A 14,046-nucleotide genomic window follows, 5' to 3' on the forward strand; every position below is an offset into this window, starting at 1 on the left:
GGCCCAACAGGAGTAGGACACCCGATCTACGCATGCGTTGGAAAAAGTTTGGGTCAGCTTCGCAAATTCGAATTAAATTCCTGGAATTTAGTGCTACGAAACCTAAGATCAACAACGCTTTCAGCCGTTACGGCGTTCTTGGGCGCAGTTTAGGAGAAATATCTGAAAATATCGCAAGGAGCGTCATCTCTCTCTCTCTCTCCGTGCGTGCGTGCGTATACCCACTTATTATATATTTTTTGTACATGCTGTATATATGCTGCTGACTATATTGTTTTGGCGTACCGTTTCCCCTTTACACTTTTATTAGAACGAGGCTCGAGCACGGCAAGCATCTGTTTTTCTTAACAGAGAGAACGCTGGACGCACGAAATAGGAGCACGAGTTCTCCGACAGCGTTGCGTGCGTCTCATAGCGGCGGTGTTCTCTGATCGCACAGATATACTACGAAGAATTATTTGAACCAGTGGGCCATCGTATAAGCGACTGGCGTAAAGTTCCCTTGTCTCTATAGTTACTTGAAACAGAACGGTATTCATCAGAATGCGCTTGCAACTTTATAAAATCGTGGTTGCAGTATCTTTTCGGGTAGCATGCCTCAGCAATATCTGCATGTTCCCCGGCTTTTCGGTTAAACGTGCCTCTATCTCCTATACAGTGAAAAATGTGACGAGCTGTTTTCTTCGAAAAAGCATCCTCTTCGTATACACTTTCCTTCATGCCTTGAACGAGTTGTGCCACATAAAGTGCCGCTCATTTATATTCCTGTTACGTCGCGCCCAGTGCATTCATCCTCAGCCTCGGTGATACTGCCGCACCGCGGAATGGCCAATTCCAGCCGCATCGCGAATCGCGTCGGCGGCCGTTTGTATCCGGCCTCCTGTGCGGCCTCATATATGCGGCCCCTCCCCCGCTCGCCGCTTGCAACTTTGTCGCCTCTCTTTCACGAGTAATTACTTCGTTTTTTCTTTACTGCGCGAGTCTTATTGGCGCGTATATTCCGGCAGGATTTTCAGGGCGAAGGACTGAAGTTCGACGTGTCTTTTTAGCTCTTTTCTTTTAGTTCATTTATCACTCGCAGCGGCGTCCTTGTGTGCGCAGGTGGTACAGTTTTGAATTTCAATTAGAGCGCGCGAGCACTCCCGCACACCGCCGGCGCATGTGTGTGTAGCGGGCGGCGCGTTTGCACCGCTCGGCGCGTCAAAGGCGTTCTTCAGTGAGCGTATGGGCGTCGGAATTCGGCACTACGCGCGCGCGAGTGCTTGTGAGTATACCCTCACCGAGCTTGTACGTGGGCAGCTTCGAAGAACTGCGCTGAATCGCGCATACGGATGAGGCAAGACAGACCTGAGCGGCGAGTAACAAAAATTCGCATTTTGCTCCCGCCGAAATCCCTTCTGGGATGAGTATTTCGCTACTATATAGGTAGAACTCGGCTGTGTATGCAACTTGCGGTTTTGGCTCCTCGGTGGTATGTGCTACAATCCCGTTTTGAATACGCCGTCTTATAGCCACGTTTTCGCGTAGCCACGTTTTCGCGATGCGTAGCTAGTGAAACCGTTAAGAGGCATGAAAAACGCTGAGCGAATAAGGTGAATAGCGGCGCCGTAAAATACCGTATTTTCACGATTAGAACGCGCACTTTTTTTTTTTTTTGGTAAAAGTAACCTTCAAATTTGTGCGCGCGTTACAATGTGGCCCAAAGCCGAAAGCGGCTTCGAAGCGGCCAGCAGCATTTACATGGAGACGAACGCCTCCAAAAACACAATTCAATCCAATCAAAACAAACCTTTTTTTTGCGAAATTATGGAAGTAAACTTTTTTGCGCGTTACAATCAGGGGCACGTTAGAATCATGCAAATGCGGTACTTCCATAGTTTGAAGCATAACTGAACTGTACACATTTCCCTGCTAACACGTTTTCCGGCTACTACGTTGCTGTTTTTCTTTACGCGGTAGTGCGAAATATCCCATGGGTCCTACTGTTCTCAGATTGTAACCTTTTGCTGAATTTCTCTCTTCGAAGTGCAGTGTGGTCGCCTAATCGCCACCATTCGCTGCGACACCTGTTTAGGCTATAGGTTTTTTTCGGCACCCGCAGGGTGTACTTAAGCATCGCCTGAAGTTGGTAAATTTAGCTGAGTTTGCAAGTATAGTAAACCGATGTTATACAGTCACTGGCTTCGTTATAAGCAATACTTTGTTATAAGCAATACTTTGTTATAAGCAGTACTTCGTTATAAGCGAAACTTTGTTATAAGCGATACTTATTTACAAGCGGAGCTTATGTGCTTTCAATGCATCACAGTGGGGACCGTGAAATACTTCTAATAAAGCGATAATCCGAATACAGCGATTTCGTTATAACGCGCATTTTATGTATATATACACTAAACCCTCGTTCTATCGACGTCCCCGTGGCAGAAGACTGGCTGCGATAATTTGTTAAAAACAAGGATGATTTGCTCTCCCCGCACTCCAATTGGGACTGCGTAAAAACGTTCAATAGAGCGATGGTTCAAATAGAGCAATTTCGTTGTAGCGAGGTTTTGATGTACGTTCTTGCGAGCAACGCGCTGACGCACGTCCCGGGAGCCTCCCCATTTAAAGGTCACGCACCCAGACGAACAAGGACCTACGAAGACACCGGGCGTGGTGCAAGCCTACTCGAGTTATTGCGCCAGAGGAGAAGAGGGGGAGGATAAAGGTTCGGCAGCACGCACTCAGGCCAGTCTCACAGAAGGCGGTAGGATAGATGGAGGGAGGGAGGGAGGAAGAGAAGGTGTACGCAGTCTTGGGGGCCGCCGCCTGGTGGACGTATACACACACACACACACGCTCTCGGCACGCTCATTAGGGTCATTAGCGGTGCGTAACGCGTGCTCGCCACGCGGCTGCCAGGTGGCAGGCCTGTCCGGCCGTGACCGGGGCTCTCGGACGACGCGGCTGGCGACGCTGCTGCAGCTCGTCACGGCCTCCTTTCTTGCACGGCGTGCCGGGCGTGCCAGCCACCGCCGTCCGTACCTGCTGGGTTTAAAGCACTCCGGGGGGCGTCTGTGACCTCCGATTGGCCGCTAATCATTGCTGGGCACCCGCCGAGTAACACGCGAAGGCCGCATACAGGCTGCTGTGACGTCGAATGTTGCGCTGCTGTACAATTTAAGAGAAAGAACAAAACGGCATTTGGTAGACCTTGCCTACTAATCGTCCTGGGGGGCAGTAACTTTATTAAGGGACTGTGGTACTTGCGCCAGTATAATTGGCGCAGTCGACAGGACGATCTCACTGCGCATGCGCAGAGATGTAAGTGCCAAGATGTCATCAATGCGTAAAGAATGAAATGCTGTGGCATTCTGTAGACCTTTCAAACTTATTCGTCCTGGCAGCGACCATCTTATGTGCTAGCGCCACTACGATTGGCGCAGTCGACAGGATGATCTGACTGCTCATGCGCAGCAACGTCTACAGCGTGCCAAGATGTGGCAAACGTTTAAAAAGTGAACTTATTCCTTTAAATTTCCTCAACACATTTGATAAACCAGGAGTCTGGTTTTTCAAGCGTGTTATAGCGATCGGCTCCCAATTGCAACCGGCGAAATCGGATGTGCTACGTAAATACAATCCCAGTCTGAACTATCCTTGGTAAACCGAGTGCCAAACGCACAAGCTTCACAAATGTTTAATAAAACTCTTGCGTTCTCCTGGTCTTAAGGATGCACGTGCTGTGTGAGTTGTCTGTCCGTCCGTCCGCTCATGCGCTCTTCTTCTTCTTCTTCTTCCCTCTTACCAGCTGGGCTTCTTCACGTACTACACGGTGACCACAGGCGCTGTGACGCCCACGGGTCCCGTGCCGATCGACAGCTTCTTCATCTACCGGCCGGACAAGCGGCTCCAAGTATGGCGCTTCGTCTTCTACATGGTCCTACACGCCGGGTGCGTGCACATACTGCTCTCCTGATCATCATCATTCATGTTTCTTCTTTGTCTTAAGTGCGTGTCTATATATAATGTGGCAAATTGCCCTTCTCTTCTTTTCGTTTAGAGATTCTGTGCGCGAAAAACCGGAGGTTAACTTTGGGCCAGTGTGCAATGCCGAAGGTCACTACGACCGTCGTTGGTTGAAAGTGCATTGGGAATGTTTACCGCATCCCTTATTGCTTAATTAAATACGGTCCGCAGTTCGCTGAGAGGGGGGTGGGGGGGACTGATATTCTAGGGCCTACTTTATAGAAGCGGTAGGGTGATCAGCACTGCACGATGCTTGCCTGCTCTATCTCACCAACGTGTTCGAGGAATAAGCGTTACTTTCCTGTGGTTTCCATAATCTGAAGTGATTTCGAAGTTCGCTTACGTGTGGGTGCTTCAAACCTTTTTTCACGCATCCTTCACGTACCCTAGTACTCTACTTGCCCTCTTTCGCATTTGTATTGTTCATTTTATACGCTTTCCGGCAGCGATGCTTAGCCCCAATTAATGCCCCCCCTCCGGGTCGTCGTCTCCTAACTCCCGCTGTTTACCTGACCCCTCCCTTCCTCCCCGCGCCGACAACAGGTGGATCCACCTGCTGTTCAACCTGCTGGTGCAGATGTTGGTCGGCCTGCCGCTGGAGATGGTCCACGGATCCCTGCGCATCGGCACCGTCTACATGGCCGGAGTGCTCGCAGGTCAGAGAGCTGCCCCTCTCCCTCCGTTTCTGTCCCTGCCTCGATAGAAGTGGTGCCTTTATAACTACGACGTACATCTTTTATTATCTTTTTGCCGAGTCTGCATCTGTCCACTTTCTCTCTTTCTCCCCGCTCTTTTGGCGCTCGGCACTTCGCACCTGTTGCTTGAAGCAACTCTATGCTTGAAGCGCGCCAGAAAGATGGGTGGCGACATCTGGTGGCCGCAGCGCGCAACTAACCCGCGTCGTCTGCTGTAGCGCGCTGCTGACCGTATCATAAAAAGTACCTCTATCTTTGCCGCTTTGGAATAGAAGTCTTTTTTTTTTTTTCTGCCGGTTTTGTTCTTCGACTAGCAGGGGTGGAATGCGGAGCTTTGTCCCTTTCATTTCTTCAAGCGAGCTCTAATTGCTGAGAGCAGACGTCACGCTAATGGGTGCGCAAAACAAGCAAAGCGGCTCGATGGTTTCTATGCAGATTAAAAGTTTCGCCAGTGAAACTACGTGAAGTGTTTAAACCGGTGTAGATGGTACTCACAATTCCGCCCCAGTATTGCTTGTTAATAACTTTTTGAAACTGACCCTTGTTGTTGACGGCCGCGGATTATGGTGTATTCAATTGTCTATCTGATTTTCACTTTCTCACTTTTTTGTTTCTTACGCTGTGCAGGTTCTCTCGGCACTTCGGTGTTCGACACGGACGTCTACCTCGTGGGAGCGTCGGGTGGCGTCTACGCGCTGCTAGCAGCGCACTTAGCGAACGTTTTATTAGTGAGTACAGATTTATTTGCTTTATCCGGTTTTATTTATTTATTTATTTCATTTAGTTAGTTAGTTAGTTAGTAAGAACCCTAAGTGCGCGTGATTTCGGATTAGGACATGTCAGGCCTGTGCTGTACTTGCTCAGCCCCGGGGATTAAAAAGCGTTGAAATAGTGAGTGTACATTGCAGATCTGTCCAGGAAAAAAAAAAGTTGATAATGCGATCAGGCGATCAGAAAGCAAGAAATCTGCTATCCAGTACTATGAAACTTACTTTGATTTATTTACATGTAACTATAACCGCTGAAACACACAAATTACTGCACGAACGTCTCTGCAGTAGCAATTGCCCTACCGTTTACTTTTTCAGCTTTCGTCTCTCTCTCTCTCTCTCTCTCTCTCTCTCTCTTTCTCTCTCTCTCTCTCTCTCTCTCTCTCTCTCTCTCTCTCTCTCTCTCTCTCTCTTACCTTTCCGAATGCTGTATCCTGACACTTGTTTCTAAAGTTAAGGGTTTTGTATTTTCGCTGCTTAACCACATTGTGGATTAGTATCGTATGTAACTCACGGCTTCTTTGTCTTGCTCCTTTAAGCAAGCACTGCCGCAAGCCTTGGCTGTAAAGCAGTGAAGCCAGGTTACCAGGCAACCATATGCGGCACGTGTCTTTGCGCTGTTTCATGTGTGCTCACATAGCCGCAATATTTATGTTCCTTCCGAGTCTTTTCTGTCATTTATTGGTCGTTTGGTTGTTTGTGCGTGCACGCACGTGCGTGTGGGTGTCAGAAAACGTCAGCCGCTCGTGGTGTCTTTCCTTGATCAGCTTTCTACAACCTCTTTTTCAGCTTTCTACAACTTTTCTACAGCTCTCTACAACCTCGTAATAAAAGGAATCCACTCTACTCGTTGGGAAGAAGTGTAAATAATTTAGGTTCGCGTTAGCTGATGACATACTTAAACAATACGTCACCTAAAATTACTAAATTTCCCATATTCTGAGTAGTGGCATATGAGCCACATCAACGGCTTTGTGCTGAACACGTACTTCCTTACTGTCGGTCAGGTTTAGCTATTAAGCTTGTCTGCTTTGTGGCCGGTTTTATTAATACATAATCAAGTTTGGCCGTACCTTTTAAATGTACAACCTTTGGTAAAATTTTCCAGGCCATGCCCAAAGCCTTTTGGCCACAAAGAATGCAAAGCAAAAGCTCAAGCTGTGACCAAATTATTTTATGATGGTAAAAAGAAAATATGACTTTGCCAACTTTTTCGCATACATTTCAGTCTCCCTACAGAGATAAGCTACAATTTTGAATTCGTTCAAAACCTTTGACATGAGCTAGAAACTTTAGACAAAAACTGCATGTGGCCAGGAACAGCAAAGTGAGGATGCAAAATCAGGTCTGTTGTCTACATTTCTCTTGTAGCCAGATTCTCACAAGTGCACCCATTAAGATAAATTTTGGACCATATATTGTTTATATTTTCCACATATTTATTGTAGTGGCTTATTTACTTGTTTGGCAATTCCACCAGGAGGCATTGCTGTGTCATAATCGTTGGGGCATTGAAATGGTTGTAATTGTTATTGTTTTCTGTCTCTTTGCAGAACTACAACCAAATGCAATTCGGCCTCGTGAGGCTGGTGGGCGTATTTGTGATTGGTGAGTGACTTTTACTTCTTACTTCATCCCACTGTCATTTCAAAATTGGCACTTCCTCACTATAAGTCGGCAATTGTGTAGACTAGGCGTTTGTTATCCTTAGATACCAATTCGTCGAAGTACTTGTATTTCTCAAATTTCTTCTTCAATAAGGAGTTGTAGCAAAGTGGAGATCTGGTACTGGTACGGTGCTTGGTTAATGGACCGGCACCACTTTGCATGCACACGTGGGGCGCGAACAGTTGCAAACGTGCGGGTGTGCTGGCTGTGTTAAGGGTGCCGTACCGGTAATGGTTTTCTGCTCTGCTGTAACTCTCTAAGATCTTGATTTGGGGCCAGTAATCGTGCCTGCAGTTGAATGTTCTGAGAAGGGTTCTTAAATCTCTGCATAAAAGGCCCTGTTATGGTGGGAAGTTAGCGAATGATTGCATGCCTTAAAACCTCGCATAAACAATTAAGCAAGCAGAGCTTAATTGCATACCTTCCTGCACACTTAAAAAATCCCCTGCAGGCTTATCAGGCAAAGATAAGAGGCTGCTGCACACAGTTCAACATCACTTAAAAACTGAGAAACTTAAATGCTTGTTTTCATTTAGTACACCCTTTAAAGAAAACCCTGCTCCCCAAAGTGCCATCCATCCCATTGCTGGCAGGTTCTGGCTGACTTAATTCTTGTGTGTACGTTTCAGTTCTAGAGGGATATCCTGTGATGTTGCTTTGTCTTCTGAGTAGTGTTACTTGAAAAAGAAGCGCGTGATTAACACCCCGAATTTTATTAATTTCTTCACATGCAAGCCGTACAGTCCTAGCAGTCTGCCTTGGCTCCTTTTGTTAACCTGAACTTCTACACTTTTAAAATTGGCTTTGAATTGGCAGCATTGCTATAGATAGAAACACTGTTATGTGTATATTTAGATCTTCATTTATGATTCTGATGTTCTCTCTTTTTTTGATGGATTTGATTGGCCTGCTGGTGACAAAAGCTTTAGAAAGGCATTGTTTCTTATTTCAATAATACGAATGGGTACTTGCATACAATGCCTGATAAAATAACTATTAGAAAATACTTTCATTGTAATGCCCCAAAAATGTACAGCTGTAGTATATAAGTTGCTACACACCGAATGCACTGCCATTGAACTGGTAGTCTGACTAGCAAAGCCAGTCATTCGTGTAGTCTGATGTCACGAGAAATTTTAGTGAGCAAGAGGGAATGAAAAACTACATAAGAAATACTTGGGTGGGCTTCACCCTGGAATTAAATGGTGTAGATGAGCGTTTTGCAGAAGTTGGTCCGACCACGTGTCACCGTTGGAACAGCTAAATTGCGGTTACAGTCAGTTTGTCGAAGAGATGTTGGTGATGTCTTGGAATCTATACAGCTCCCTGTTTACAGCTGAGGGAATTACGTAGGCTGTGACAGCTTTATCAAAGGGAAATGACTTCAGTTACAACTTGGGAAGAAAACGAATTGGAGTTTTTGGAGTTTGGAAAACGAATTGGAGTTTTTGCGAAGTAAAATTTTCAGTGTCATAAATTTTTAGGGAAGGGTGGTGGTCTTCTGATGGGGCAAGTACATCTAAAGGGGGCAAGTGCATCTATCAGGCTTCTTCTTAATGAATTGAGCTCGTATTGGATATGTGTCAACTGCGTGCACTTGGTCAGTGACAAGACAGAATAGGTAGGCAGCCAGGAAGATGTAGTCTGTGTCCTGTAAGAACACATTTGGTTTATCTGAAGTTTTATGTTACATGTGGCAAGTGTGCAATTTTGCATGTCTTTGCTGCTGATTACAAGTAGATAAAGAATTAAGGAGCACTAGAATAAGGATGGCACATACTGAGAAAGAAATTTCAATGTTTTTGTAAAGGAACTGTCTCTAAAAATCAACGGCACCCCCCCCCCCCCCTCCCCCCTAATAAATGCTTGGTAAACTAGTACGTCTGTGAAAGTCCAACCATGGACATTCACAGAAAGTCCGTGGATGTCCCTGATGGGACATTCATGGGACATTTATAGGGTACATGGCAACTTCCTTCCGCTACATTGAGCTCATCTTCTTGTTCTGTGCAGCCTCAGCGGACGTCGGCTTTGCCGTCTACGACCGGTACGCCGCCGAACCTCACGGGCCGCCGGTGTCATACGTGGCGCACTTGACGGGTGCTCTGGCGGGCCTCACCATAGGCCTGCTGGTGCTCAAGAACTTTGAGCAGAAACTGCATGAACAGTTGCTGTGGTGGGTGGCACTGGGCGTGTATGCGGCGTGCACTCTCTTCGCTGTCCTCTTCAACATCTTCAACTACTGAGCCCCCTTCTCAACTCCAGCGAGCAGCCGGTCGTTCGTCTCGGCCTGCTTCTGCACTGCAGAAATGCTCGATGCTGGGAAGGACCACAGATGACAACCAAACTGTGCCCCCGTACTAGGAACGTTTTTCGTTTTGTTCAAGAAGGCACCTCAAGAGCGTGAGAAATGCTACCGCTGCGATCGTGAATGGGCTGAGAGGAGTTTTGAAGAATCACTGGTGAGGAAAGGCTTAGTGAAGTTGGACTATGATGTGCCCTGGAGAGATGTGACCACCACAGAAGACACCAAAGAAATTTGTGAAGACTCGGAGAAAGTGTTGCGCAGGTGCTCATTCTCCTGAGCCTATGGACAGTTGTGCGACATCCGTGCAATTTGTGGGCGCACAGTTTTGCCGTTCGTTGCCCGTAACCCGTTGCTTCCAGCTGCTGCAGGTGAACCAAGAACTAGAGAAGGGAGTGCGGGTGACGTTAGTTTCGTCGGAAAAGCGCTTTTTCCAGACGGTGCCCTCACCGAGATACAAAAAGCTCCAAACCAAAGAGTGGATGAATATTTTTGCCACGCTGCCAGCAGTCCTAGCGACTTTGACGAGGGTCAAAGGTCGGAAGCAGCACTCGTGACCTTGACCCTGGGTGGCGGAACACCTCGAATTTCGTAGCCATGCCAGAGTGGTCGCACAAAAAATCAGCCCAGTAGACAGCCGAGTTCAGCTCACACTGCCTCACGTAGTCTACGACATCTACAGGATATACACAGAATGTCAAGGGGATATGTCTCAGAGCAACCGACTGCCACGACTTATGTGTTGGCTGCACAAGCCCACTGCCAAGCCAAGCCGAAACAAGACAACTGGGAGCAATGCAAGCCCTGCCACAAAACGAGGAAGAAGTCATACAATCGTGCACGGTGAAGTGTCTCAGGGATCCACGGCGACCTTCCCACAATTGGCAGCTACTGAACAAGCAGCTGGAAGTTTTGCTCGCCTACGCACAAGATTGAATGAATTGCGCGTGTTGTGTTGTGCGTGTTAGAAAAGAACAGATAGGACGCTTCAGAGAACTGCCCTTGTATTCCACTTGAAAGGACAGCTGGTGGCCATAAACTTTCTCAAGGAGTGTGGCCATTGCAATCAAGTGGCAGCTTTTTCCTTCCTTGGCCTACTTGGTGTGTTTGTGTCCTGCTGTGTTGCTTTCAACCGTCCCCTTTGGAGACAAGAACGTTTGTTGTGACCGCTTGGCATGGCTTTTTTTTGTACAGCACTACTCTTTGCAAGACCGCGCGATAAGTCTATATTTCCTCAAAGCATGCTAGAGCAGACCGCAAAAATCTATTTATTGAGGTGCACCTGGATACCTAGAGTTTTTTAACGACGCCGACGTTCATATTATCCCAGGATGTAATTATAGACGAGATAAATTAGATGTCGTTAGAAGCAGTCGTGTCTATATCTTATTTATTTTTAAATTGGGTGCCCTACGCTCCCTCATCCCTCTCAGTTCAGGAAGCAAGAGCTTGCTGTTTTTTTCTCTTGAAGAATTGCAACTTACTTTGAATTCGTATGACTTTATTTTCTTTCATTTCACTCTGTTCGAACAAATCACCCCACAACGATTAGATTTTACAGCAGATTTTTTATCGAATGGTGGCAATTTGCCCAGCATTATCAGTTATGTGTTAAAGGAGCGATGTTCCATTTCTGTTATGTGCAGCTCAAACGAGGCGGAATAAGGTACCTTTCTTACGAATGCATTCGCACTACCTCAGAAGAGTTTTTGATGCCGTCATTTGTGCCGTCGAAAAGTTTACTTTTTTTTTCTGTTAGTTTTGTTTGGCTTTGCCCAATGTTCACAACGCCAATTACCTCATTTGCTCGTTTGACGGCTGGACACATTTTGGCTTTGAAGCATACGCTGATGCGCAACTGTGTTTTAATGGTTAGTAATGCATGAGTGATTGTGTGGCGCTCTTTTCAGCAACATGTGGGAGCTTGCATACAGGCTGCTGTCATCCTTACTACACATGGGCTTTAACCAATCACACAGCAAACCATTCTGAGCGACTTTTGTTGGTTGAGTTTTTCGATTGAATAATGTTCGCGACCCAACAATTTGTTTCGATCCAGCCGGCAGTTAACAAGTGCGTAACTCTTTGCTAAAAAAAAAAGTACAGGCCCAGTTTTAAATAAATGTTGTAGGCTGGTGACTCACGGTAAAACTATGAGAATGTGAGTTCAGTTTCATTGTTCCCGCAATCCCACTTACATTGCCAGTTTGGTTTCAACAGTTCCGTTTCCCATACGGTGGTGCTTAAAGATCGTGAAGTCGTCTCATGTTTTTTTCTATGACCATTCCGTTGACCTCTGTGCAGACAAAGCCACATGTTTCGCATGCTTTCCTTTATCCTAGAGACCGCTGTCCCAAGTGGTGGGGGAGCTTCAAGTTTCACAAGTTTCGGCAGGAATCGAAAAGCGTCGCGGGTTCTAGGCCTAGCTGCGCTCTAGAACCGTTCTAGAACAGCTCACCGCATTGGCTAAGACCGTGTACGTTCACCGGTGTACATACAACAGCACTGCACAACTTTTCCTTTTTTACCTTCGCATTCTTGGCAACACACATTCCCGAGCCTTCCAGAGGCAAGTACACCCGCGGTGTTGCACTTGTCCTCCTTATTTTTCTTTAAGTTCTGGTGTGGTTCCTTTTTTTGAGTTCTGCAACTTCCACTGGCATCAGGTGTTATTACACTGGTGTAACCTTTGCTACACTCTCTTGCACTGGTTTAAACTAATCAAACACGCCATTGGTGCCTGGCCAGAGTCATAATTTTCTAGGGCATCTGCTTGTCTGGCTGTCGCGTTAGACCTGCTGCAGAACGTATAAAAACTACTCTACTAAAGAGATCTTAATGGTCATCCATTGAGTAGTCAACATAACATCGATCAAGATGAAAACTTTGTGGTCAAAAATGAACTACTTAGTGTTATTCTTCTCACTTGTGCATTGTTTGGGGTAATCTTGTACCAATTATCACAAGAAAAAAAATTTTTGCTCTGAGAAATTGCATTGCTATTTGCAAATCGAAATTCTTTATTGAAGAAAACTGAAACAGGTGCACTAGTGTGAAAAAATCTAAAAATTTTGAAAATTTGCAGAAGTATTAGGAATATTCGTACAACCAGTGGAAGGTGAAGTACATACCTACTATATATAAAAGATGAGAAAAACAAAACTCAGTCACACGGGAGCCCCAGACAGCCGACATCCTTACATGGTCTAGGAACTTTTGGCACTGACTGTGCGTGCACTTTGTTGGTCGAGTCACTCGTGAAATGTGCAAGTTATCCTCGCTCATTTGTTTTTCTAGAATTACCTCGAACGGTGGTGTACATGCTGTGTTCTATGGTTTTGTGTGATGGCAACATTCTCCACTGCGTGTCGCACCTCGCGTCCATTGTCATTCCATTTTTTTTTTTACCAGCGACATCAGCGAAGAGTCGCTTGCATGTCATAGCGTATGTGTCCATTTTAGTCCGTTATTCCGCATGTGTTGTGTTATTATGTACAGCTGTAGATGAGAGAGTTTTTCTTGAAGCCTATTGTACAAAGTAATTTATTTGAAAGAGCAGATATGCTACTTTATTATTAAAGTGTGTTTCTTTCTCCTTACCACGTCTACTGTTTCCTTCCATCACACATAACCTTTCACTCTTCCAATTTTTTCCCTCTTTTCTTTTGTCACAAAGGTAAGAACAATGAAAAACAATGATCGGTGCATCTTGTTTGCGTGCACTGCCATTTGACAGTTTATGCTGAGAGCATGTAAAAGAGTCTGAAAATTTTTGGCTGTTCCTACGTTTCATCGAGTTGCCAAACACTGCCTGATGGTTCTTGGTAAAGTTCAGGCTGTCTAGGCCAGAGTTTTGTGGTTGGCATGCGCGAATTTATTTTCGTAAAAGGCAGCACAAGAGAGCGTCATTTGTGACATCAGTCGCGAAGGGGATCCACCTACGATCCATCTATGCAACTTTGGCAGCAGTGTGAGAAGTTGGCTTTGCCGCGTGACAGTCTACTTTCCCGCATAGCACTGCGCTTTTCCCGTGCGCGAAATGAACGGAGCACAAAAAATCACACGCAAAAAAATAATGCAGGCTCTGCCCACCAATCTTTGATAATGTGTGTGCATACGTGCTTGTTAAGTGACTCCCGACCATTGCCCTGCAGTGAAGCACACTATGCTCGCATTGATATTTAGCTTCTTGGCCAACCTAGATTTCTTTATAGATTTTTTAGTAATAATTTTTTTCTGTTGTCTTCAAGCTCTCCAAGAACAAGTGCAGTGCATTTTGAGGTCCTGTAAATCAACCCTTACAGGCTTTAGGCCAATGATTGAAGAGCTATAGGACAACCATCTCATTTCTCAACCTAGAGCCGACTTTGTGCCCTGAACACGTGCTAGAAATACTTGCCGTACTCGAAGAATTTACCGCCATTCACGTCAGCTTACATAATATTGTCAAAAGAGGCATTGGCATTTCAGCTCTTAGGAGTGCCCTCAACAGGCCCTGCTCGAATTAAACAGGCACCAGCTTTTTAGGTGGGTAGGTTATCTGGTTTATTCAGTGGAGAAGAGGTTGGAAGCTATATTTGCCCCCGGCTACTCCATTAAA

At 45.9% G+C, this 14,046-nt stretch overlaps 1 protein-coding gene across 4 annotated transcripts in view; it reads left to right on the forward strand.

The window, feature by feature from the left end:
- LOC144138486 (protein rhomboid-like) overlaps positions 1 to 13,058 on the forward strand; it is a 190,488-nt gene extending 177,430 nt beyond the window's left edge. For all 4 annotated transcript variants that reach the window (XM_077670783.1, XM_077670785.1, XM_077670786.1 and 1 more), the window contains 5 exons: positions 3,791 to 3,933; positions 4,552 to 4,664; positions 5,331 to 5,431; positions 7,027 to 7,081; positions 9,155 to 13,058. In XM_077670783.1, the coding sequence (XP_077526909.1) occupies positions 3,791 to 3,933; positions 4,552 to 4,664; positions 5,331 to 5,431; positions 7,027 to 7,081; positions 9,155 to 9,387 (645 nt within the window). In that variant the 3' untranslated portion in view covers positions 9,388 to 13,058. The remainder of the gene's footprint in view (positions 1 to 3,790; positions 3,934 to 4,551; positions 4,665 to 5,330; positions 5,432 to 7,026; positions 7,082 to 9,154) is intronic.
- Positions 13,059 to 14,046: the final 988 nt, after the last annotated feature.

Source organism: Haemaphysalis longicornis, unplaced genomic scaffold (genome assembly GCF_048455015.1).
Source record: "Haemaphysalis longicornis isolate Haplotype H1 unplaced genomic scaffold, Haemaphysalis longicornis Haplotype H1 scaffold_5, whole genome shotgun sequence".
In the NCBI taxonomy this organism is placed as follows: Eukaryota; Metazoa; Arthropoda; class Arachnida; order Ixodida; family Ixodidae; genus Haemaphysalis; species Haemaphysalis longicornis.